Below are 27,083 nucleotides of genomic sequence, written 5' to 3' on the forward strand. Positions count from 1 at the left end.
TTTTCTTGTTATGGAACGGTATTACATCAGTGGTAATATATTTTTAAGATGTCATTAGAAACTACTCGGATGCACTATTAACTGTCACAATGAGTAATCTGCCTCGATTCATAAATTTAAAGGGCCATTACACCTCCTGTATATTTAATCAAGAATCTCCCAGGCTGGTATAAACTATTAATAAAAAAGGCTTTGAAGGTCACCGTGTGGTCCACATTCTGCCGGTTAAGGGATGTGCCCTACGGCGGGTGGGATTTTGGCCAGTCCAGCTGTACAGGCACAAGGAGTCACTGTGACGTTGTTCTGAAGTCTGCAACTCTCTTTCCAGCCGGAACATCTAAATCTTTGTTTCGTGATTTCACCCTTATTCCTGCTTTTACCCCGGGTGGGTTTGATTTCCGCAAATGTGCCAACGGGGACTGTGGTCGTCTTTGAGAAGTTTAAGCTTTTCGTAATGAAAGTTTATTCTGTTGCAACAAATGTCCTTGAGCTTATGAAGACCTCACCGTTTAAAAATAAATAATTCGAGGGGGGGAGCTGCTGAACACAACATAATACAGTACAGTACAGCCCCGGGATGCGCGGGGGCATCGCGCTGGCCCCGTGGCGACGATCAGGAGGAGGACGAGGAGGAGGACAGCGATGCGCCCGGAGCTGCCGCCGAGCCGCTGCCCGCCGCGGCTCCCCGCTCCGGGGCGGCCCAGGGAAGGGCGGGCGGCAGGCCAGGGCGCAACCCCGCAGCCAGCCGCGGCTCCCTGCGCTCGGAGCCAGCGCGGAACGGGGCGGCGCCGCCTCGGACGCGTTAAAACTTTTGGGGCAGCGGCGGCGGGCGGCTGGTGGGAGCGGGGTGGAGGCAGAGCCCAGCGGGCGCGGGTGTTGCGCCCCGGCTGCCGCACCTGCTTCACGGCAGCCTCCCCGGGCGCCCCCAGCCCGCCTGGCGCCGCCCCGTTCCGCCGGGCCCCGGCGAAGCCGAGCTGAGCTGGGCCGGGCCGCCCCCCCCCCCCCCCGCCCCCGGCCGCGCCTCACGCCCAGCCGCCGCCGGCGTCGCCCGGCGGTTATTAACCGCTGCCGCCCGTGGGAAGCGGCCGTTGCCGGGAAGATGGCGAGTCGCAGTCTCCGCCTGCTGCTCCTCGGTTACTTGGGGGTCCTGAGCTGTAAGTGGCCGCGTCCCTTCCCCGCGGAGCGGGCGTGGGGGCTGTCGCGTACCGCTCCCTCCGGCAGCGCCCCGGCCGCTGAGCGCCCCGCTATGGCGCCGGGCTCCCCGGCCGCGAGGGGGAACAGTTCCCCCGAAGTGTCTGTGCGTGTTGAGGAGGGAAGGCTCGGCCCCGGGGTGCCCGCCTGGCCCGGCACCTTCCCCGGCCGCCGCCCAGGCCCTGCCCTGCTGCGCTGCCCACCGAGAACCACGCCCGCCCCAGCGGCGGCGTTGCCCGGCCCGGGGAGCCTCCGGGCAGGGCGAGGGGAGCAGCGGCGGGATGTTGTTTCCCCTCCCTCGCCCCCGGAGCGAGAGGAGCCAGATCGTGTCGCTAAGAGCGAAATAAAAGCAAACTCGTCCTTCTCCGCAGCTGGGGGAGTGCGCGCTGATTATTTCCATGTGTCTCTTGCTTTCACGCAGATGTAACCTGTTTAAGCCGGGCCTGTTTCAGCGCAAGCCAGTGGCTTTCTGCAGTGATGCAAAGTTTAGGATGCGGGCTGTGTAGTTTGCTTTTCTGATGGCCTTTACAAGATGAATGAGCAAGTGATGGGAGCCTGTTTTCTGTTGCCGGTGCTGGATGCTGCAGCTCCAGAACAGACCTACGTTTCCAATGTTGTTATGGTCCTGTTGTCTAACTCGTTAAAAACAAAATGGGGGGAATGTTAAAATAAGTTGGCAAAAGGTGCCCCACCCAGAAAGCACATGGAAATAAGAAAAAAACAGATTGTGGGGCCACACAACTGCAAAGAAGCAGTGAATTAATATACAGTGTTAACAGTGCCAGTCGTGTGATAAGGCTGTCGCTTTCGGATCATGTCTTGCTGTGCTCTTGTATGCTTCTTGTGTCTTGCTGGTATTTTAGGGAAAGAGGCTGTACGTGGAAATAATGTTTTGAAAAGAATTATGTAGCACAGTCTTGCAGTGAAGTGACCACCTGGGACCAGCCTGGGACGGGTTCTCTGTCCGTTACAGATGTGGGACATCCATGGTGCTGATGCTGGGTATGTTTTGTAGTTTACCTTTCATTCCTCTTCACCTAACAGAAACTTGTGTGTATAGAAGCTCCTATTTTGCAGAGGAGGGATGAGTCCTGTTGAGAAGAGACTTGAAGTGATGTGTGTCTGTTAGGTCTTTGGTTTGGTGGCGGTTTTTCTTCTCTCTTTGTTTCTATGAGACCTTATAGAAATTTTGGGCTGTTAGATGGGCAGGGCAGGCTTTCTCTATCATATAGTAAATAATAAAAATTATTTTATTTTATTTTTTTCTTTTTGTTGTTAATTGCATGGTTATATCTAAGCAGATGATAATTTTTTTGGTGACAGGTTTCAGTGTATTCAGGCTGCTCAGCTTTCTGGTTAGCTGTGTCTGTTGGCAGTGCTGCCTTTGACCAGGGAGGAAATAAGAGGGTGGTTTGGAAGCAGTCTGACATTGTTGTAAGACTTGCATTTTATTTTTTTCTTCCTCTTCCTGTCCCAATTCCCAAGAAACACCAGGTGGGGAGAAAGTTTACCAGCAAGGTGCTGATAAGAAGTTGTTGCATGAAGAAAGTGACTGTAGGTGTGTGTGCAAATGCTGATTGTTTGTGTGAGCCGGAGGAAATCCAGGCAGTCAGGAGTCTGGTGCTGCTCCTGTGGCTGGAGTATGTTCACAGACTGAGTAATACTGGCATCCAAGTCAGATGTATGGCCTGAGCGGTCTCTTACGTGGGACTGGGGCCCAACATGTCATGGTGACAGTGGGGAATGGGCAGAAACTAATGAGGAAAAGGAAGTAGCAGTTGATACCTGAAGTGTGTGAGAATTATATTGTGGAGCAGGTGTAGAGAACTTGCTTGGTAGTTCAGCTGCAGAAATCAAGAGCTCTGTGTTGGTCACAGGACATCAGCATAGCCAAGAACAGTGCTGAGGTAGAGGAAGTTTGGATTGCTTTTCAGTGAGAACCTACTAAGAAATATTAATGACCTGCAGAAATTGTGGCTGCTCTGAGTTTAAGCTTTTCTTTCACCCTTAATTTAGGGGAAAATAAGGGAGTGGGAGGTCTGCAATCATATTTTCTGACAGCGTGAGCTCCTGAATCTGATGTCTGCGAAATTTTAAAAGGTGCCACAGAGCAAGAATTGTGAGCTCAGTTGGCAAGACGGTTGAAAAATGTACAGAAATGATTGCTATTAATCATTATGGCTCCTCTGGAGGAGATAGTGTGTACTGATGAACTGGCTTTTTTGTGAAGCTTCTAGGTGTGATTTTTCTTGCATTAGTGCACATTAGAAATTAAACGTCAGCTGCTGATGCTGGAAGTAAATCCAGTACAATGTGTCTGTGTGACAGCAATGCAGATGGAATAAATAATCTTACATAAACATTTGATGGAGCTCACTGGGGTAGTTTGAGCAATAAATAAGGTGAGGTTTTCTTTGTTTTTTGCTTTAAAACAAACACTCCTTAGTGCTCAGGAATCTTTCAGCCAAATACAGAGGTTCTAGACCAAAAAAGCCTTCCCCTCTGCCCCCAACAAGAAATCATAAAGCATGACTGCATTGGCTATAGGAATTGACAGTGGAAATCTTTAAACTGTGCTTTCCTGATTATATGTGCTACACAAGTGATGTACTGAAAATTGAGAATATTGTCAATTCCCAGTCTGCTGTTCAATCAACCCTCATTGTTTGCTGGAGTCACTTGGTAGAGACTTACTCTGATTTCTAAATCAGAGTCTGCATTCAGGTAAGATGGGATTTATTAAATTTGTAAGATTGCATGCTTCTCTGGTAATATCTGTACAACAAAGTGTTATAAACCAGACTACCTATTTTTTTGGACAGGGAGTGGGAGGAAGAGATATCAAAAGAAGGTTCCTTCTCTTGCCGTTTCAGTTGAGAAGCAGTATTTCTCTGCTATAGACTGCTGGTTGTCTGCAAACCTCCACAGACTCTTAGACACCATAATATAGGCTGTGAGATGGCAGTAAGCTTTTTAAATATAAGCAAACAAATTAAAATTAACTACAGAAAAGCAATGCTGGTTTCTAATATTCAGCCTAACTTTATTTGACTCTGGTGACACTGCACAAGATACCTGAATGCTTCTAAAATGGATGAAAATTGAGGATTTTGTTGCAAGACCTTCCTATCTTTAAAAGGGAGATGTGTTCCTCTCTAGCTTATGTTATAACCTTCACAATTTCACCTTCTTGGTTAGATCCTCAGGGCTCAGAAGAAACTTTGGCTGTGAGTTATTGGCATGTCTCTCAGAATTCATGGCCTTTGCTGCCTTTGAGCAAGTCATGCTGTTTCCCTTAAATGTAGGCAAGCTACTTGGAAGGGGCCCTCCCTTTCTGAGAGGCCCCAGCCAGAAGCAGTGCTGTTCTGTGCTAAGGGCTTTGTCTCCAGCAGAGAGAGCTGGTCCCTGGCTGGCCCTACGGTATCCTTAGTTCAGGTTGCTGGCCCCACAGCCTGCTGTTGGATGTGCAAAAGAAAAAATTAGGGTGTCTTCCCTCGCTGCATACAGGAGATAGGAAATGTTCCCGGAAATGTCACATCAAGACAATCACAATTCCTCTTGTTTTCCTCTTGTTTAAGGTGGATGTATGCAAGTGGAGGACTTGCTTTTGTTGTCGCTTGGCCTCTGAGGTCCTGTTTTCTCAGCTTTAACATTGCAACAATTCTTTGTTCATGTCATAGGACATGTATTCCTGGTAATTGTGAACACCATAGGGCATCTGGCATTAATAATGAGAGTTAAAACTACTGCTGTGATTAGCAGATCTAATTGAGCCTGGATGAGGTCTTCTTGTTGGCTATTTAACTGAATTACACAAAGACATTTTTGTGATTGTTTCCTGTATTATACCTATATTTCCTACTGCAGTATGTTTTGGCAGGAACATGGTAGCTGCCAGGTTCTGCTGCAGAAACTGGCTGTTGGCATCACAAATGATTAGGTAAGAACTTGCAAGTAGTTGAACTTTGACTTCACCTTTTCTCTTTAGCTGACTAACAAAACACATGGGATCATCTTTTGTGACCTACAGCTACCAAACTTGTCTGTGACCACTGACTAACCCTAAATGTTATTGGGGGTGTGTATGTACCTGTTGTTTAAAGAAGTGAGCTAAAAATATTAGAGAAGGCTTTTACCCTTCCTCAAAGGGTGCTTTAGCTTCTTCTCAAGTGCTGGTGGTTACAAGAAAGAAATCCTCTTCTTAAGTATGGGAGAATCTTCTTGTATAACTGATAAAAAAAATCCAATTTTCTCATAATTTCACGTGAGTAAACACTAGTGATATTTCTTCACTGAAGACGGTGATGTGCATGTAAATCTTCTGCAGTAGCAGTAAGTAAGCTTCCCTCATTGGATGGAGGTGTAGGTTTGGGTTGTCAGTGCTTCTGGAGGGGCAGGAACAACTAGTAATTTAGTTCTGAAACTGGGATTTAAAAGTTTATATATGGTATGATCTACTTAGAGTCCATCAGCACTCAAAATGTCATACTTCTGTTGGAGCACCTCTGAAGACAATCTGTTTATCATTGGATTCCTGCAGCTGGTGATCCCTTTTAGGAATATTTTTCTCAAAGTAAGGCTTAGTGTTGTACTTTCCCTTAGCAATGCTAGAGGTGACTCCAGTGTAAATGCTTATGTAAAGGAAGATCACTAAGAAATGTTCACACAGCCAGAAATGTCCACATTGCAATATAAATATCTTGTATATCAAAACAATTGAAGCACAAGGTAGACGCTTGTATTTGTCACTGCAGACTGTTTGCCAGGGCCATATGGAACGGCTAAATTGAGGTTCCCTTGAAGTTATACAATGATATCAAACAACAAAAAAATTGCTAAAAATAGCATCCCTGTGGATATACATCATGAGCTATCTTATTGCTGTTTTTTCTTGTTTGGCTGGTTGGGCTTTTTTCTCCACCATGATAACTTTGTGGCACTACTGCGTACTTGTGGGAAAATAGATGGTTCACAAGTTCTTAGTTTCTAGTTTAGTAGCTAATTTACAGGGGGGTGATCATTTTAACGGACACTGATGGAAATGTTATGTGGAAGCTGAAAGGCAATTCATTTACCAGTAATTAATTCTATTCTGATTAGCTTACCTTCCTTTCATCTCCCCCCAGTTTTGTAAAGCTAGCTTTGTTACAGTTTTACTTTCTGGTATGTCTTTTCCCATCCCAAGTACATTTTGAAGAACTATCAGTTTTAACAAAACGTTTCTGCAGAAAAGCCTGTCGTGTCTTCCTCAAAGCGTTGTATGTGATTGTGCTGAATTTCACCACAGGAAGCTTAAGGCAAATATTATGGTGTCTTGTAATCAAGACAAATGATTTGTTTCCTTCATCTAAATACTGGGGTTTTTTTAGGGAAATGAATATGTATTTCAAAGAATGAGACAGCAAATGAGGCTGGAGGAGCATTTGGATGATTGCCAGTGCTTGTGCTCACCTGGATTTCCAAAGCCACTTTTTTCTGGAGGGCTCCAATGAATTATGTCACCTCTGTGCCCACAGTATATCACTGAGCACTCGAGTGCTTATATAAAATTCCTTAAACCAGGCAGAAGGTGAGCTTGGCAGCTGAACATCTGGTCCTGTTCACTTGTCCGTTTTTAACATATGCTGGGATGTGAAGGAGCTTTTGGAGAAGGACGAAGGGGAAAATAGCCATTTCTGAGCAACAGCAAGTAATACAACAGCGGTAGTTATTGAACCACTAGTAAGTCTGTAATCCCTCCCAATTAAGAAGTAAAGCAGGCATCCAGTTTCTATCAAAGATGATTTGCAGGGGGAAACATGATAAAAAAACCAAACCCAACTAGTAATAAGTCTTTTTGAATGCTTGCTTTTTACAAGTTCACAACTTAGATTTCAGTAAGAGATGGGAAGATCAAACTTGCATTGAAACAGCTACAAATTGATCCTTACTGTTTAAAAAAGGTACTAATTGAGCTGGAAAGAACAGACCCTACTGGTATGAAGTTTCAATAGATACATTTACATAGCTTTTGTTTGGATTAACTTCTTAAGGGTTGAATGGGCTCTCAAGCCCATCCAAACCACTGGATCAGACGCAAGGGGAAACTAAACATATTGTCTGTATGGAAAGTGATGTATTATAGGGTTGTTTTGGTACCAGATAATGTTAACAATAGGGGCTATATTTGCTGTTCACAAACTCTTATCATAACACGTGGAGGTAATGATTGAACATGCATTCTTGAGAAGTGACTTTTGCTCAAATGAATATAATGAAGAAACCAAAATGATTATGTATTGTATCTCAGACTGCAGAAAGTGCCCAGTATGAATTGGGAGAAATTCTTGGGGAGTGATATGCTAAGGACTTGTGGTTTTTAGCTAGAGCTGGGTGAGAGTTGGTGAAGTGTTTGTGCTTGGCATACTTGTAAACCTATGGGGAAATGATATGCAGAGTTTGAATACATATTATGTGAGTCAGACAGCAGTTTACTACTTAAATGTGTAGACAGTACTTACTTTTGGGAGGCTGTGGTTTGTGACTGATGCCTTCCAGTAGCTGTACTGGCAATAATGACTAAAAATGCATCCTCTGGAATGATATCTGTGGAATGTGTAGGTGTGTTTAGGTGCATGTTATGGTTAGCTTTTGTGCTCCAGTATCCTTTCTGTTTCTATAAAATGGTCTTTAAAAATAAATATTGGTTCTTTGTGCTTTGACTGTTGGGCCACCTAAAACTGATTTTTCTACCCCTTCTCCCATCTTTAAGCTAGCCAACCACAAAGGTGAGAAATTCTCTTTTAAACTCCTGGCTTCTTGTTTGCAGCTCTTGTTTTATGTACCCTTGTGCCAGATTGACAGGGCTTTGATGCAGCTTTGATACTGTTCAAACCGGTGATGGTAAGCACTTCTGAAACTGAGATTCAAGCAAGCTGTCCCATGTATTTAATAACGAAGGGGGAGGCTGCTTCCCTGCCTAAATACAGAAGAAAAAAATCTGAGAGGCCACAGTGGCTGGGGATGAGAAGTATAGGCTTTGGTGTGCCAAGAGCCGTGGAGGGCTGGCTGCTGGCTGGGAGCTCCTGCAGCTCTGGCTTGAGGCGTTGCTCCATGGCATCAGCTGGGGCGTTCTGAGCTGCCGTCCTCATGCTAGAGAGCTTTGCTGGTGTTAAGGAGATAGGCTTGCCTGAGAGCCCAAATATTTTAAAAATACAGGCTAGGGGAAAGTCAGGCCCTACTGAGAATAAAGCATTTAGCTGACCTGTGCTATATGGAAGGTGTGTGCAGTAATTAAGTTAACTCTTAAGTTGTGCAAGTTAATTCCGAACAGAAATATAAACTTTCTGTATTAATTGTGACATGACTGAAGACTCTTTAAGTGCTGCTGCTGAATTAAACAAATTTTAATGTGATATTTTGCTAATTAAGGTGTTATATGTCAAGATTTGGAAAAGGGGATAAATTTTTGTAACTAATAACACATAAAGGCATATATTTCATTGCTTGAGACTTAGAAGATTATAACTAATCAGTGACTTAAACTGCACATAACTCCAGCTTGTTTCAGATGTTTGCAACTCCTAACTGTAGGAACAGTTACAGAAGGATTATCTCTAAAATTGAAATAGTAGAATATCAAAGGAAGACATCACTGGTGTCTGCTTAGCACTGTGCAGAAACAAAAATATGTGATAAATGTTGCTGGGTTGAGCTTTTTTGTTGCAGGTTGTTGGTTTGTTGGGTTTTTCTGTGTCTCTGTCCATCTCCCCTGCTTTTCTTTAAAGAACAAACATGTAGCACTGGGTTCTCCTTGGAAGGTGGGAAAGGGTGTGTGTGTGTGGGGGGGGTGTCCCCTTCCCCTTTCTCCTCTAATGTCCATGTAAAATCCAATTAAAAGATCATTAATAGCAATGCTTAGATGTTGGAAGAGTTTGTACAAAAAAGGTTTTTATCCTCTGAGAACACCTAGTAGATTTCCATTTAAATGTCAATAAATATTTTTGTGAGAGGTAAAAGTTTTATTTTTAGTTGGTATTTGAGTATTCTTTGTATCTTGTAATGACTGCTGCTGTTGCCTTCTGTTCACCAACATAATGGCCCTCCCTGGCGTAATGTGATTCACTTATACACAAGAATGTTGTGAACATTTGAGAGGCTCCTGAAAGGAAAACCAATATTTCAATATCGGAATTGAACAATACAGCATCTGAAAATGTGAAGGAGAAGGAGAGTTAGGTTAGTGAGGTAGTAGTAAGGGCTCATAAGATTTTTACAGTGATGCTGTGGTAGTATTGGAGTGACTAGTAAAGCAAACAAATTCAGATGCTTCAGATTCACTGGTAATGTCAAAGTTGGTGCCTGGCAGAGGAGGTAGAGAGAACTAATTAGATGCATCCATAGTGGAAGTATGCTTAGACATCAAGAAGTGACCCTTTGGGCTCTGTTACTGTATGGTTTTGCTACTTGCCATACAGTCTAAGAGGCCTTCACGTAATTCCATTTAAGTCAATTGCTTTATTTTTTCCTTGTCTAAATAAGACCTACATGCTGGACATCAACTAGTGCTGTTTGAATCAAGTTATACAGAAGTCTTCTGAAATGTATTGGACATAAAAAGTAAATATGATTCTTCTCTTTCTATGTGTTCAGTTTAAGTGTTGAAATGATGGCTCAGAGGTACTTCCAGTGTACTTACAGCACTCGTCTTCGGAGCCTTTCAATAAATAATGTTCTAGGGGATAAAAGTCATCTGGAGAAGCTGTTTATCAAACAGGGAATCAGCACCATATGTAGAGAGACTGAATAAAAATTTTCAGCTCTACTTTTCCCCTGTCATTGCATACTCTATCTATTTCTTATTCATGTTCCAGTTGTATCTCTAGCTAAGTCCTCAAGGCTAATAATCCACACACAGTTGCTGTTCTTTTTCCAGCTGTGTTCAAATTCTTAGCCCCCTTTTTTTAGGGAGTAGAAGGGAGGGAAAACAGTGTTACAAAGGTTTTGCCCAGTTGCCAAAGAGTGCAGTGACTTTCTAACATAAATAGCTGTTGGGAGAAAGCACTGATTTTTGTGAAAGAAGAATTGATGACTCTTTATAAGCATTTAAACTTATTTAAAGTTTATTCAAAGCTTTTGAAAGCTATGTAAACAGAAAAAGAGGAGAGAGATGGCCAGTTCTTATATGTACAGACTTTCAGGTACAGAACACTTTTCTTGAGTTAAAGCAAACTTAATGTCTACTACAGAACATCAAAGCTGCCTTTTTCCTTATCTTTTTAAGCTAGTTTAAGTCCAACAAAAAAGTCAGAGAAATTATATTTTCTTATGAAAATGTCATAAAACTTTAAGACAGCTACTTTGCCTTCTAGTAAAATAATAGAACCTAAAATAATATGATACCTGTGTGTATATATATATAACATACTGAACACAAAAGATTGTTTCAGTTTGGAAAGCTGAGAATAAGTCAGTAATTAAGATCAGCCTAGCATTTGATAAACTCTGAACACACCTGGTTTTAACTTCATCTGATTTTTGGGGGGGGGCAAAGCTGAACTTGGACCTTATTGGCACCTTTAACAATTGATTGTATACATTAGTGTATGTTTCCACCTGCCCCCAAAGCAAGAGAGCAGCCTGGAGGTAGAATAGGGTGGGCAAGGAACAGAGTGCTGTTGGTTACTGAAGCAATGCTGTACCTATGGATTCCAGCAGAAATTAGATGTTACAAGCAGTTAATGAACTATTGGGAGGGGGTAAAGAGGAATTTGCCCTTCTTTTGAAGCTGAAATGGCTCACGCTGCATGAATACGAAGAGAAGGAGAGGGACAATAGCTAAAGAGAATATCAATTGAACTAACAGTGTAGCTTGTGTGTCCAATATGTACATAAAGAAGTTGACTGGAGTCCTAGTAACCCTGTTTATGGGCATACTATTTAAATTAGTATGTCCAATATAGATATGTTAGTAACCTGAACACCTTCAATTTTGGGGTGGGACTAATAATCTGAAAACTAGAACAATTATCTACTACATCATGTTGCTGTAAAGGCTGCAATCCTGCATCTGTGTGCTGCATTTGAATCCCTTATAACTTCATGGAGCCCTGCTGAAATTTTGTACGTAAAAATGTGGTATGAAACATGATTATTTTAGATTGTCAATTGTGGTGACTGAAGGGTAGACAGTCCATGTTCTTTAGCTGCCTCTGCCTTGGGATGGGAAATGTGTGCCAGGTGGACAGGTAGCATCCAAAGAAGGTCCTGTGGCTAAATGTGGCAAGGGGCTTAGTTAAGAAATCAGACTGTTTAAGCAGAAGATATGTGTAGACTTGGCCATAGAGGTGCATATCTGTAAGCTCTGAAGTGGATACTCCTTCCTGTGAAAGAGTAATTAATTTTTTCTTGTAAGGAATGTGTTCCTTACCTGCCCTGAAACAATACCTGGCACTTGTAAACATAAACCATAAAAGCTTATGGGCTTATTCTAGAAAGGTGCTTTCAGCAGAACTGTTGAGCTTTTACTTAGTTGGTGATGAGCTCTTCTAGAAGAGAAATGCTGGTTGCAATCTATTATTCAACAAGCCATCTTGTTCCCTTTCTTCATTTCTTGACCACTCATAGCTCTGCTGATGCCAGCTCTGTACCATCCAGGCTCATCACAAGATGGTCAGCCCTGCAACAACAGTGGGAATAAATAAGTAAATGTGCCCAGATCCTCCTCTTACTAAAATATATTGTTCTGTGAAGTTAGAGCTGAACTCTGAAGACCTTGTTTTGCATTTGGGTTCCATATGATCACAGTGCTTATGCTGATGTGCATCTGCCTGTATAATCTGTTTGCCAGCATAGTCCTTGGCCTGTTCTTTAGTCATTTCTTTTTTCAAAAAGAGATCCTTAAACTTGAATTAGTTGGCCTGAGTTGAAGGAGCACAAGCACCTTTAAAGTGATATTATTTAGTCTTATTTCTGAAAGAAAATTCAGTTTAAGCAATGTGTCACACAAGTTTCTAGAGCATCAATATCTCATGAGCAGTTGGTTATAAAGGGAATACGAGCAGAAGTAGGCAAAACAGTAGTTTAAAGCAGCATATATGCCTATCTGGGAGTCATGGTTTCAAGAAATGTGATGATCTATTGACTATAACAAGTATTCTAGAAATGGAACGTGGTTTTTGATGATATATCTTATGTGCACTGTAGAGTATTCCAGATACAGCTATTTTAAACACCAGACTTATAAGCCCTAAGTTGTGCTTGAGAAGGTAGTGACCTGGGGGGCTGAATCCTTAATCAGATATGGTTTATTCTAAAAAAACCCTGAAAACTAATGTTTTGGTTTTTTTTTTTTAAATTAATTTAAAAATTCCCAGCTCTACATGTTCCTGATAGTATTTCTGTATCTGAACTGTGACTAGATTGACTATTTAGTTCTGACAAGATTATTTTTCATCCATACAAATCATTCTGGCGCCTGGATTTTTTTTTTTGTTGTAGTTGTCAGCAGTTCTGTCATGCCATAAATCTTTTTTGTTTAATTTTTGTGAGAGTGAAACAGCTGGTAATTTCTTAGTATAAGTACCTGCAGACAAGATCATCAAATCCTATTATATGAAGCAGCAAACCAGTGAATTGTGAATGTTAGCTCACATACTGAGCTTTCCCTTCTGACGCAAAGCAGCAGTGTTTCATTTGTGAACCTTACCCACACATTCTCAAGGATGTGGCTCCTAACACATCTCTTCTGTTGAAAAGCTGTCATGATCACCAAGTTAACATTTATGCTTGATTTAATAATAAATAAACAAAGCACAGAGTTACTCTATGATGTTTATTCCTGTTTCCTGTCTAACTTTCCAGTGTTGTTCTTCTAATGTTTTCTAATCTGACTACCCATATGTTGTTTTGCTTGTGTAGCTTTTAATGTGATGAAGACTGTAGGGGTTTGTTTGGGTTTTCTTGTTTGTGTTGGTTGTTTTTTGTTGGGTTTTGGGTTTTTTTTCCCCCCCTTCATCCCCTTTAAGGCAAACTTGGCACCTATTATACTGTGACCTATTGTTCCTAGCTCTACCTTCCGGAGGATTTCTTCTAATCACCGTTCTTTATGCGTGCAAAACATCTTCTGTTTGTTCTAGCTCCTCTTGATACGTATCAGCCTTAATTGAATTGAAGGAGTGGCTTCAGTCTTGTTCAAAGGTGCTGGAAGGCGCTTCTATAAAATCTAATATTAAAGAACTAAGTTATCTATTAAAGGCCTGTAGAATTAAGGCTAAAAATATGCATTTGTACTGTCAACTATGGTGCTGATTGAAAGTAATAATCATCAAACATGACTGTTTGCTGCTTCTGGCAGGAAGAGACAATTGAGCAAACTTGGCAGTGTAAGAGATCATGTGTGAATGAAAATGGGATGAGCTAATTTGGCAATAGCATTTAGATTATTAGGAAGGGTTCACCAACTTCTGGCCAGGGGACAAGTGGTCGTTGTGTTCTCAGCTCATATTAGCAAAGAATCTGGTCTGTAGTCTGGAGTAAAAGAATTAAAAAGCTAAGTTCAGTGCTTTTTATCAGCAATAGGATGCAGTCCTAAAATTCATGATTTGGGTGAAATATGCTCAAGTGAAAACACCACCACCACCCCCGTTATTGGAAACAATTCCTCAGAAATCCCAACCTCACAAAGCATTGCACAAGGCTCTTGCTGAGTGTTTGTATTTAAAGAGCATCCCACTGTTTTTGGAAAGATTCTGACTTTTTTTTTTTTTAAATGGACACGCTAGCTGGAATGAAGTCATGGGATGTCCCAAAGTCAGCAAAAATTGAATGGGAGAAAGCTTGTGTAAAGCCCTCTTAAAAAAACTCACCACAAGGACTTATTCTTACATCTGTTGCCTGTTAGTATGCAAGTATATTCTAGGTCAATATTTGCTTGAGAGAGAACAATTTTTTTTTTATTAATGTATTTCAGATATGTCGTCCCCTTCAGTAGTAGACAGAAGGTGACAATGCTGACTTGATTTTGATTATTACACATTGCTGAAAATGAGACATTTAGTCATAGTTGGTCATATTAGTTACCTACCTGCTACTTAGGATCTGTTTGCAATGCTCAATTCTGGTTAGCTAACTACTCCTATACCTTTAGAAGCCAGAACTTTAGACATGCTCATACTTACTCATCCTCCACAGTGAAAGCGCTTTCTAGAAATGCTTTGATAAATTAAAAAGGGGCTGAGAAGACCTTCTGGGGAAAAACTACTATAAACTTGAAAAGGGATGGAGGATGCACAGGAAACTTGGTTCCAGCTTCAATGAATAAGACTAACTATGGGAAGAGAGGTTCCTTCACTGTAACAAAGTATTTACTTACAGCAATATAAAATTGTAGCATGGTGATGTTCTTCCTAAGCATCTGGAAACCGGATCCTACGGTGAGGGAGCTTAAATGACCTCGCTGGTTCTGAATGAGCAAGGACTCTGGTTTCATGTAGTGGTTACTGGAATTGTAACTAATGCTGGTTGGCGCAGTTGGAAAGTAAACAAAACTTGTTGTCAGGCACTTTTAGATAATCTGTTTGTAGGTATATAAATGATGCAACTTCTTTGAAGTGTTTTCCTTTTCAAATTGTTTGGCAATTCCAGCAAAAGTCACTTAAGTGTTTTATGAGATTTCAGAGATCTTTATCTTGAATTATGGGCCGGAATGGTTGTGTGAGTTTTTGGAGGGGTGTGTGTGTTTGTTCTAGTTTCCCAACTCTCTTGTGTTTCAGGGCTGATTTTTACAGCTGATGTAAATCAGGCTAGTACTGCTGACTTCAGAGGAACATGCCAGTTTGTACTGCATACATAGCTTTGTTGTACAATGATTATTAAATTAAAACAATTTCTCTAGGTATTTGCACAGGCAAGTGTGTTGCTGAATTGGTACACCTAGTAACGCAGCTGGCAATCTGTTTCTTCAGATCGCTGCTGTAGTGTGTGTTATATGGGGTGGGCGGGACAGCAGTGGCAAGGGGCTTCTACTCCTATAGCCTGTTGTCATGGTCTTCTGAAATGTGATGGTACGAGACACAAGTTGTCAGTGTCCTGATGCATCTTAAAATAAGCAACAGCTGAAGCAGCTATGGGCTTGTGCTGCATTTACAAGCTGTCTTTGAGCTACTGCTGAGTTGCCCTGGAAACCAGTGTTAAGCGGGACTGGGAGGGCTGGAAAACCAGCTTTTTTGTGAGAACCTGACTAGTTTAAAACCCCATCCCCCTGTTTTCAGAGGCTCCCTCTGAATTGCCATGGAGACAAGAGTACTGGAGTTTTGAGTCTTGTAACAGTGCGAGCTATAAATATTTATTTGGTTAATAGCATATGCTTTCTGGATTGTCTCTCTGTTGGGATAAACTCGATGCTACATTGAACCTTTGCAAGCTGTGAATTCAAACTGTTCCTCTCTTCTCTAGGAGTAGAAAAAGAGGAGGCAAAAGAAAAACTTTGAAGGGAATTGAATTTTACATTTTGATTATTAATTAGATAAAAAATAATTTTAAACTTATATTTTTCTCAGAATTTTCCACACCATCTCATGCTTTCAGTGTTGGGACTGCTGAAAGCACTTAGGAGGCCATTCAGTTTATCTGGAATTGTTGTGCTTTGGTGTTCAGTGTTTCTTCAGAAAGGCTGACCTAAATAATCTCTTCCTTTCTTGTCCTATGCCACTTGATTTTTTTTTTTTTTTTAATTATTCCCTGTTTTCTCCTCTACAGGCACTTCCAGTTTTGTGTTTCCAGGGCCATCTGTCCTTGGGGCTTTGCTCTGAAGTGACTCATTAACATGATCTTAAACTCATAGGACTATTACTATAACTTTAGATAATTGGCTCTGAAAACTTCAGTCTCATTACTTTTACTTTCAGGTTTGTTTTTTCTTTTTTTTGCTGGAAAGTTGAGAATAAAGGCACCATCAGCTGGTGTGCTAGCCTTCCAGATTGCACTAAATAGTACATACAAAGCTGAGGATTAACTCATTCTTAGGTTGGTATTATAAATGAAAACCTCTTTGCTAGTCTGCTCTGTAGTTGACGCATTTAACACAAGAACTTCTTTCCCCTGTGAGACTGAGAGCTCCTCAGATCATCCAATACCAGCTTTTAACACAGGTAGAAATCCTGCTCTTAGTCACTTTCTGGCAAAGCTTCTCCTCCCCTGTTTAAATAACTCCTGGGTGGATGAAAATGCAGTTCTACATTCTGCTTCTCATGTGATTTCCATTACAAAGGCAGAGTTACTGAAGCTGATTAAAACAGATGAGTTTGAAGGCTTGTTTTGATTTTTATGCTACATCTAAATAAAAGTGTGGTTTTTGTATTAGGCTGTAGACCTCTGGATATGTAGTAAGTAGTAAATCCAAGAAAAACTATTTGAACCTGAGCAGCTTGGCCATTTAAACTCTGTCACTTTTAGGCTAAGTTTTGGGGTTGGTTGGTTGGCTTGTTTGTTTTCCTGAAACAACCTACTGTTTGTAGGTCTTTCTGTTTGGAGGAACCACCCTAAAGCATACATCTTGCTTTGTTGCAATAGAGGTGCTGCAGGCAGGATGACTTAAAACTTGACTTGTCTTACTTGAGTATCTGTAGATTTTTTTTTTTAAAATTTGACTGCTTTTGCTCTTGATTTGAGACCTTTTAATAAAAAAAGGTGAAGAGAATATCTGCTGACTTCCTAGCAAGTCTCTTAATGTGTGTGTTAGATATCTAACTGACCTACGATCTGGATGCTGGCCTTGTTATCAGGTTCAACTGTATAGCTCCACTCAGGAGAGTGAACAGAGTGAAGGATTACTCCATTGTGCGTGGCTCTGACCCGGGACTGGAAGGGGAAAAATGCTTTTTGGGTTTGGGGGAAATTTTTTTGTTTGTTTCATTGAATGTGGGGAGGAAGGTCAATTTTGTGTGTCAGATACTCAGCTGTAGAGATGGATTTTAATTTTATAAGAGCTGGTCTTCCAAAAGAGAAGCCAAATCAAGTATTTGATTTAGCTGGTTTCTTCCCACTGCCCCAGTTCTTCTTTTGCTCCAAAAACCTAGTCCATTTCTCCATGAATGAAAAATTTGTCAGGAGTTAGGAGTGGGCTTGTATTAAAGGAGGGGAAGGAAAGCTAGCAGGTATCCATGCACACAAATTGTACTTCATTACAAGGCTTTTCATGAGGTTATAAATCTCCTTATGGAAAAAGTACTGTCTACAATATAGGAGTTAATCTGTGTTACTCCGCCAATGAGGTTTTATTCCCTGCATCCCCCTATTCTTTGAACCTTCTGAGTATCTAAAAGCCTGCTTCTGCTCTATTTCTGTCATTCCCAAGAGTCAAGTCTAAAATACTGCATTTCTAGTACTGTGTAAGGAGTGAAAATAACTGGCCGTATTTTCTTCCAGACACTTGAAACACTACCAGCACAGATACACTTGAACAACTTCTTTGTAGTGCCAGGAAACCAGCACTGCATCTGCTTGTATCGAGGAACAGTTTCCTTTATAGTTGTAAGGACTAAAAACTTCTTTGTTAAAAGCAGCTTCTTCAAGCTGCTAGAAAAATTTCTCTCATTTGCCACTGATGTAGGGGTAGCACACGTGTACATCATGCAGGATCGCTAAGTTTTCTTCCTTGATTGAAAACGTGCAAGCTCTATGTCCTAATTAGCCAGGAAGAGTGTTGAAAATCTTGCGGCATATATTTCACGGCATGTTAAGCTACTCTCAAGAGCTATATGTGTTACCACCAGGTCTCAGTGTTGCAGCAGCTCCAGGTCTGAATGACCGAAACTTGCTGTGTTTAAGTCTAGCAGTTTCCAAAACACAACAGAAGCACTGCTCACAAATACCATGTAAGTGAAGGGGTGGCTGAGAAGCCCTTTAAGTTTCTTTTGTGTTTTAGACCCCTTTAGCTGGTCAGCCAGTAAAATGTGTCCTCTTTCTTGGGTTACCATGACTCCTTTTGCAGGCACACCATGCCTATTTAAAATACAAATTTGCTGCCCACATCTGGGCTTAGTATTCCCACCCTGGAGACCCCCCCCCCCTTCAGACTACTCCCTTATTTGTTTTCTGTGGCTGAAAATATGCAGGGTTGTTTTTTTGTGAATAGGATAAATTCTGCCAAAAGTAAATCCTGTTCTATTATTATTAAAGATTCAAGAAGTCTTGTAACTCAAGATAACTGAAAGACTGAAGTTGAGCTGCTTTTTCCTCCCCCCCCCCCCGCCATGATATGGGATAATTTAGTCTAGCCTTTGTCCAAAATTTGAAGTCTTAATGCCATGTTTATGTTATGTTTACTAAATGAAGCTGGGTTTACTCCAGTTATTTCAGGCTATGTTTTAGTGCCCAAATCGCCAATTTCAGAGATCAGTTAAGGACTCTGGCAAACACAGGAGACTCCAACAGAGGCCGTGAATGCTCCTGATCTCTTTCCAGCATGTTTGCTGGAGGCTAGCATTCACCAAGCAGAACTGATGGAAGACGAAGTCTGCTTAAACACTCTGACGGCTGACGGCAGCGTGGCAGGGAAGCGTGGTGGGTCCGAGCTCTGGCTGCCTGTTGTTACCTGTTGGAGGTGTGAGAACACAGCCTAGCCTGCCAGTGCCACTGTGAGCAGGGTTGGAAGCCTTTGGGTTGTAGCAATCACATCTTAGTAGTTTAAGAAGAATGGGAGTTAGCATTTTTTTTAGGTGATTCACAACTAATTCTGTCCAAAGGTAGACAGCTTCTCCTCCCCATCCCCATTTATGGACTATGTAATCTATGGGCTACTTCTCTTCAGGGAAAAAAAAACAGCAGCAGGAGAGCCCAAACAGATGTGTTTAAATGCTGTGACTGTGGTAAAACTCTAGGTATTGTTTGAATACCTCATGGTAGGTAGTTACATAGCTGAGAAGTCTGCATCAACTTCTAAGCATGTCACCGATGGCTTATCCTGAGGTGGTCACGTGTTTGAAGGATGCTAACACCAAACAGTTGTCTAGTTCCTATTATCTTTTAAGGATATTGGTAAGAGAATTGGCTGCCTTAGTGCTTTATTCTTGGAACATCGGACTTCCTAAACTTACAGTATCCTCTGAAATCCTTTGTTAAGCTTTGCTCTAGACCACCTGCTATTTAGAGCTTGGCAGAACAAATACCACAAGACTGTTTTTTTTCTCTTGTACTTACAACTTTGTTTTTGTTCTGTTCTCCTGTAATTTCCTCCAGGCACACTGTTTCCTTTGATTTGGTTTGGCTAATGTGCTTTTCCTTAATGATTCCTCTAGCTAGTAGTATCAGTTTACAGCTGTGTGAGTGATTATCAAATGGAAAAATGTGTATTTTGGGGGTTTACTTCTAAACAAATGAAGTTACAGACATGTAAGAGTAGGTTTCTTTCAGTCTATGTAAAAGTGTTTGATGAATAAAAAGTTTAGTAGTACAGTAATATAATTGCTTTTCATATAGTGAACTAAAATCCAAAGGTTGAATCTTAGATTCTGAATAATTGATAGAGGCATTTCTAAAAGAACATTTTAAGGAGGAGAAGCTCTAGCTTTAAAAAGCTCTCCTGTCTTTCTGCTCGATCAGGATATATAATGCTTTTAAATCAGTCAGCTCTCTCTGCACCACCTAAAGTCACTGTTTGGACTCTACTGCTTCTTGAAGAGAGTTATGTATATGTGTGGTTTGTGTGTGTGAGGAGGACACTGTGTATGTTGAACAACTTTTCTTTTTTCTGACGTATTTTGTAGTTATTGCATTGCCTAATAGGATCTTCATGTAGTCTTTAAATCCCTTGATGCAAGGGGAAATATTGAGACTGTGCAATTGCAAGCTCCCAATACAAAGAATGCAAAGTAATTTCATGATAACTTGCATAGCAAGAAGTAAGTGCCATGATCCTGCCCTAGAGGTCATAAAACATGTTTTCTTATTGTGGCTTCTAGCTTATGAATACTTAGACCGTGACAGTAAGCTGTGTGACATCTGTATTAAAGAGGAGGAGAAAATTCCAGGTCCATGAAACAGTGAATGTAATACAGTGGTGAATTGCATGTGTTTGAGCTGTTTTCTATCCAGACAGAGAAGGTTGATATGCCAGTACTTTATAAATGGCTTTACCCGCACACTGGAGTCCTAGAAATGCATCCTATTTAAGTGTTAGCTGCTGTCAGAGCCTCAGAACAGAATGCTCCTCCCCACCATGAACACGAGGGAAGATTTTATTTCAATAGATAAACATGATTTGTTATCTGTTGGAATACAGGGAGGGGGGTGTGTGTGTTACTGTTCTAGAAACAACATGGTTTGATAAAAGCCAAAAGCTGATTTTCTTTCCATAAATCTAAATAGGGCTTAATAGGTTAAAAGGAGAATGATTTAATGACTTCAGGCTTTATTCTAGACCAAGCTTGGACCGAAACAAGGAGATGAGCTCTGTGTGGGCATGCAGGAGTAGCAGTTACTTGGGGGGTACTGGGGAAGCTGTTCCCTTCTCAGCTTTCAACAGAGTGTGTGGGGGTCATTCTGTTTTGTGGGGGTTTTTTTATTTCTTTTTTAAAGTTCAACAGGAAAGTTTCCTTTCTTGATGGAGTGGAAAAAATTTCCAAGCACTGTTTGTAATGCAAATATTTTTTTGCTATTTCAGTTTTCTAAGCATACGTAAATGGCTTTGCTGGAGTTGTCATCTTCACTTATTTATTTTCATATTATAAACTTCTGCTGTAACTATTTTGGGGTAACACAAAGGTGATAATAAATTTAAAACATATTAAGGACAGGATAGTTGTACACAAATTTGGATCTTTTGGCAATGTGCCTGTATAAAATTTACTTTATGTTGTTACGTGTGAAACTGTATTCCCTTAGAAACATGGAATGTTGGACATACATTTGGAAGGAGGGAATGAAAGCCCGCAATGGAAGCTCCGGGAAGGAGCCCGCAGCCAGGGCTGAAGGGAAAAGTGTGAGAAACAGCCCTGCGAGCCCTGAGGGGAGAGGGGAATGAGGATCCCCTGCAGCCCATAGAGAAACCACAGTGGAGCAGGTATTGCCCTGCAGCCTGTGGAGGATCCCGTGCTGGAGCAAGTGGAAATGCTTTGAAGGAAGCTGAAGTGCATGGAGGATCCACATCGGAGCAGGCTCCTGACGGTAACTGTAGCCTGTGGAGAGGAGCCTGCATTGGAGCAGGGGAAAAGTGCACAGAGGACGGAGCGACAAGAAGGAGCTGTTGCAGACTGACTGCAACCCTCATTCCCCACAACCCCTGCACTTACTCAATTTTATTTTTTTAACTGGCAATAAATTTATTTTCCCTAAGTTGAGTCTGTTTTGCCTGTGGTGGTAATTGCTAAGTGATCTCCCTGTCGTTCTTTTGACCCATGAGCTTTTTAATTTTATTTTTTCCCCCGTCATGTTGAGGAGGGGGGAGTGAGAGAGCGACTGGGTGGGCAGCTGGCCAAAGTCAACCCACCACAGTGGGATGCAGTGAATAAGTAACTGAACTTTTGTTACAGTGCGGGGGATTCTGATACCTATTCTGACTGTTGCTCCATGACTCACAGAGGTAACAGTTACAGATACCAATAGAACTGCAATTTGTATTTTTAAAGGATGCCGAAAAAACCTACAAAATTTATGAATTCCCTCTCTAGTCCCAGACTTGAAATATAAGGAATGATTTTTAATGAGAAGAAAACCAGTACTATTTAATATCTTCATCAGTGACATAAGATAGTGGGATGGAGTGCACCCTCAGCAAGTTTGGCAATGATACCAAGCTAAGTGGTGCCGCTGATGTGCCTGAGGGGCAGGATGCCATCCAGAGGGACCTGGACAAGCTTGAGAAGTGGGCCCATGTAAACCTCATGAGGTTCAACAAGGCCAAGTGCAAGGTCCTGCACATGGGACAGAGCAACCCCCAGTATCAATCCAGGCTGGGTGGAGAATGGATTGAAAGCAGCCCTGAGGAGAAGGACTTGGGGGTATTGATTGATGAGAAGCTCAACCTGGCAATGTGTGCTTGCAGCCCAGAAAGCCAACCGTGTCCTGGGCTGCATCAAAAGAGCTGTGACCAGCAGGTCGAGGGAGGTGATCCTGCCCCTCTACTCTGCTCTCGTGAGACCCCACCTGGAGTACTGCATCCAGCTCTGGGGTCCTCAGTACAAGAAAGACATGGAGCTGTTGGAGCAAGTCGAAGCTGATCAGAGGGCTGGAGCACCTCTCCTATGAAGGCAGGCTGAGAGAGTTGGGGTTGTTCAGCCTGGAGAAGAGAAGGCTCTGGGGAGACCTTATTGTAGCCTCTCAAAACTTAAATGGGGCTTATAAAAAAGATAAGGAAAACCTTTTTACTAGGGCCTGTTGCAATAGGACAAGAGGTAATAGTTTTAAGCTAAAATAGAGTAGATTTAGACTAGATATAAGGTAGATTTTTTTTTTTTTTTTTTTTTTTTTTTTTTTTTTACTACAATGAGAGTGGTCAGGCACTGAAAGAGGTTGCCCAGAGAGGCATAGATGCCCCATGCCTGGAAACATTCATGGTCAGGCTGGACAGAGCTCTGAGCAGCCTGATCTAGTTGAAGATGTCCCTGCTCATTGCAGGGGTGTTGGACTAGATGTCCTTTAAAGGTCTCTTCCAACCCAAACCATTCTATGATGGTACCTTCATACAAAGAAAATAACATGCTAACTCAGAGCTGTGAGAACCCATAGCTGAAAGCCCAAGTGGGCTCACTCAAGTGAGAAATGAGGCACACACTTCAACAGAAGTAATCAACTGTCAATAAGAAGCAAAAGATTCTTGATCTGTTTGTGTCTTCAGATCAAGACTGGATGTTCATCTACTAGGTTGTCTGCAACTCTTACCCCATTAGGTGGGGGAAAGGGAGAGTAATTCCTTGAGGATGAACAAAGGAGGTCTGTGTGCGTGAGAGGTAAATAGCAAGATTAGACTTAACGGAGTAAAGCAAGCCTAGTTTCTATTGGTCAAAAGAACATTATGCTCTTAAACAAGCCCTGTTTCTAAATATTGTTGATGGGAGAGAGGCTCAGTTCTTGTTCATACACTTTGTAGCAATTGTTCAGTTGGCTTATGCAGATGGGGGAGAGGGACTGCATTAGGAGTGTCCATACTGTCTTCAAAACTGGTCCTAAACCCAAGGGAACTTGAGATGCTTTTGGAGAAAAAAAAAAAAATTAATGTAAACCTGTGTAAAGAACTATATTTAGCTGTTCTTAAGCACTTGGTAGACTTGTAGCCTGCCATGGAGTAATCGGAATAACTGTGACTGACTCCTGAGCCCTGCAGGAATGGTTCTGAATCGTGAGGGAGCACAGAGGAGTTGTCTCCTGGGAGGAGAGCAGCTCTTAAGAGAGGATGTATAGTGAGGTGCAGTCAGGGAGGAGATAGCTGGATGGGGGTTGATGTAGGGCTAATGGTTATTTCACTTGTTCTCTCTGGAATTTCAGTATTCCCAATACAAGAAATAACCAAAACTGCATGGAGATTTTTCCTCTCTTTGATATAAAGCTATAGAAATGTTGACTGATGTTTTCCTTCTCATTTCAGCAAGAATTTGAGGTAACTGCTGATTACTGCACACTTTTTTTTGCCCTGTAGAAGCTGTACATGGTATTCTTAAGTAAACATGCCTGCCTTGTAATAGGAATACAATGGAAAATACCCTTATGGATTAATAAAGTCTCCCCAATTAGAAACAGACTGAGACATTACCCCAGTATAAAACAACGCCTACTGTTTATATAGAACTTCTCACATGTAAATATTATCATGCTATAGTAAAAGAGAAATATTACTATTTTTTACAGGTGCCAGGGCATGGAGAGGAAAAGATTAGTTCTTCAAGGCCACCCACATGGCCAGCCCTGGTCTAGCTCTTAGTCCCATGCTCTCTAGCAGACAATATCTAATCTGTCCAGTGTAAGGAGGTCTCAAAAATATTGCTTGTAGCTGCTGAAGCAGATATGAAATTACAAGTGTTTATTGCTGAATTGTCTTTTTTGTTTGTTTTCTGTCCCCTTGCAGATCATAAAGTGTCTGGAATTTCCATTGAAACGGATAACAAAAACGTAAAAGCAGAGGAGTTTAAGGGTACAGTATGGGCATTGCTGTGATTATTTTTAATATAGACACATCACATGCAAGCTATGCATGCAGAAGCTGTGCAGCTGTTAAGATTGTCTTCCTCTTTCCTGAGGGGTCCTGCTCCTACTCTCTCTGTTGACTCTATATGATCTTGCTTTTGTCCCCGTTTTCTCTTACTTGATGTGGGGTTGGACGAGAGGTTCCCCAGAGGTCCTTTTCAACCTCACCTATTCTATGATTCTATGACTTGTTTGTCAGTCCTGGTAACTCACTCTAACTTCTGCCTGGTTTCCTTCCACCTAAAATGCTGGGAACTGATAGAAAGGAGAAGCATTAGTTATCTTACAAGACAAAGTAGTGAGGGACTTGAAAGAGAATAACTGTACCCTAATTGACAGTAACTGTAACTTTTAATTGTCAGTAGTTATAATGTCTATTTACATATTTATGTGTGTATATCTTACATGTGAAATAATAAATGACTTCCACTAACGTGCTAGGGAAGTTAAGGATGCAGGGAAGAAAACCTGATGTTTGCTGGGGAGATGAGAAAGGGATGCTAGTAGTATGTATGTGAGGTTTGTGGGTTATGTGGGTTGGTTGGTTTGGTTTTTCTTTGCATTTGATTAGAATGGAGAGAGATGGGAATTTGGGAATTGAAAGAACTGTTTGCTAAGCTTTAGGCTTTATTCATCTGTTTGAGTAATAATCAAATATTTTGGTGGTCTCTAAAGCTGTCAGCTGGGCTCCTGTCAAGTATTCTTGTCACTTTTGAGGAAGAAAACTTAAAACATTTAGAGCTCAGGATAGGCAAGAGGAGAGAGAAGCTCTTCAGGTAATATTAAAGCTTGATTAGCTTCTGTCTTTTTATGATATATGGCTTGAATTTTGTTCTATTATTATTTGTGTGATAGAGTGATGTCACTTTTACATAGCTCAGATGCCATGCTGAGTTCTTTTTGTATAGCAGTGCTAAGGGAATGGCAGGGGCTGATTCAACTGAATGCAGCTGATCTGAAATGCAGTTTTCTTTTCTCCTCCAACTCCTACTACTGTAGAGGAGAGTGGAACAAGTTGCTGGAACAGGCTCCCCAGGCAAGTGGTCATGGTACCAAGCCTGTCAGAGTTCGAGGAGCATCTGGATGATGCTTTTTGTCATATGGTTTAGTTTTAGGTAGTCCTGCCAGAAGCAGGGAGTTGGACTCAATGATCCTTATGGGTCCCTTCCAAAATGAGATATTCTATGATTTTATAATCAAATGATAGCCTCCAGACCAGATGCAAATCCAAATTAAACATTGTCCAGACCTCTCCAAGATCCCAGAAAGTTCTTCCAGACCTGGCAGAGCCTGTGCTGATGCACAGCATCCTGCAGGCCTACCTTAATGCAAATCAAGTAGACCTGTTCTGGAAAATACCTCTCACTGACTCCATTAGTATAGGAAAAAACATGAGAGGGGAACTATAACTGAGGAGGGTGTGCTGGTGTTCACTGGGATAGAGTTAATTTTCTTCATAGTACCTGGTATGGGGCTGTGTTTTGGATTTGTGCTGAATACAGTGTTGATAATGTAGAGATGTTTTTATTACTGCTGAGCAGTGCTTACACAGAGCCAAGGCCTTTGCTGCTCCTCACACCACCCCACCAGCGAGTGGGCTGGGGGTGCACAAGGAGCTGGGAGGGGACACAGCCGGGACAGCTGGCCCCAACTGACCAAAGGGATATTCCATACCGTATGACATCATGCATATAAAGCTGGGGAAGGAAGAAGGAAGGGAGGGAATGTTCGGAGTGATGGCGTTTGTCTTCCCAAGTAACGGTTACGCGTGATGGAGTCCTGCCTTCCTGGAGATGGCTGAACATCTGCCTGCCCATGGGAAGTGGTGAATGAATTCCTTGTTTTGCTTTGCTTGTGTGTGCAGCTTTTGCTTTACCTATTAAACTGTCTATCTCAACCCAGGAGTTTTCTCATTTTTAGTCTCCCAATTCTCTTGCCCATCCTGCCAGGCGAGGGGTGTGGTGCTTAGTTGCTGCTGGGGTTAAACCGCGTCAGAGCATTTCATTATGTTGTCTCTGCTCTGCGTGCACTCCCTTTCTTCCATTCCATTCTCTTTCTCCGAATAAGATTAGTGAGAGGGCACCAATGCTAGCTTTTTTGAAATGACAAAATGTGGCATGCAAGAAACAGGCAGCTCAGTCAAGACGGAGATGACTTGTTCAGCTGAGAACACTTCAGCTGAGCTGTCTCTGTGTCTACTAATATAGACCAACTCATGAGACCAGCCAGCTGTCACAAGGTCAGCAGCAAAAGCAAGCTGAGCTTGAATGATGGTTTTTCTTTGTTAGAAGGATACAAAAACAAAATGGAAAGGAAACTTTAGCAAATCTTAAGATTCAGGAAGCCTCCACCCATCCACTCAACCTGAAGTCAGGAACCTCAGGCTTCCTGAGTGCACAGCGTGTTTTTCGAGGCGGCCAGTGTGTGTGTAATACGTTTCTGGCAAAGAATGCCCTCCTGCCTCAATTTTTCTTTCAAGTCTGGACATTTTTTCCTCTGTGAGAGATCACCAAGGCTACCAGCCTGGCCCCTTAGAAACTTTTTGTTTCTTTACAGAACAGATCTGGGAAATCAGACTCTAAAGGGTGAGTGGGTAGGTTTGTCAGTATCTTTTAATTGCCCTTTAGCCTTGTTTGCTGAGACTGGAAATAAGAGTGCTGGTTAATGCAGATTGACTGTGTGTTGGAGCAGCGGATGTTTGTCTCCTGAGACTAGACAGGCATTGCCAAAACTATAAA

The 27,083-nt window shown here is 41.9% G+C and overlaps 1 protein-coding gene across 10 annotated transcripts in view; it reads left to right on the plus strand.

Annotated features, from left to right (window-relative positions):
- The first annotated feature begins 754 nt into the window (after nt 1–754).
- JAM2 (junctional adhesion molecule 2) overlaps nt 755–27,083 on the plus strand; it is a 38,090-nt gene continuing 11,761 nt past the window's right edge. For 3 of the 10 annotated variants that reach the window (XM_075770065.1, XM_075770103.1, XM_075770092.1), the window contains exon 1: nt 25,936–26,930. In XM_075770065.1, the coding sequence (XP_075626180.1) occupies nt 26,795–26,930 (136 nt within the window). In that variant the 5' untranslated portion in view covers nt 25,936–26,794. Of the gene's footprint in view, nt 1,155–2,128; nt 2,194–24,226; nt 24,293–25,020; nt 25,122–25,935; nt 26,931–27,083 lie in introns of those variants that run through there. The other 7 variants (XM_075770128.1, XM_075770072.1, XM_075770117.1 and 4 more) reach the window with 7 other exon arrangements.

The sequence above is a fragment of the Balearica regulorum genome, chromosome 1, assembly GCF_011004875.1.
Source record: "Balearica regulorum gibbericeps isolate bBalReg1 chromosome 1, bBalReg1.pri, whole genome shotgun sequence".
Lineage (NCBI taxonomy): Eukaryota > Metazoa > Chordata > Aves > Gruiformes > Gruidae > Balearica > Balearica regulorum.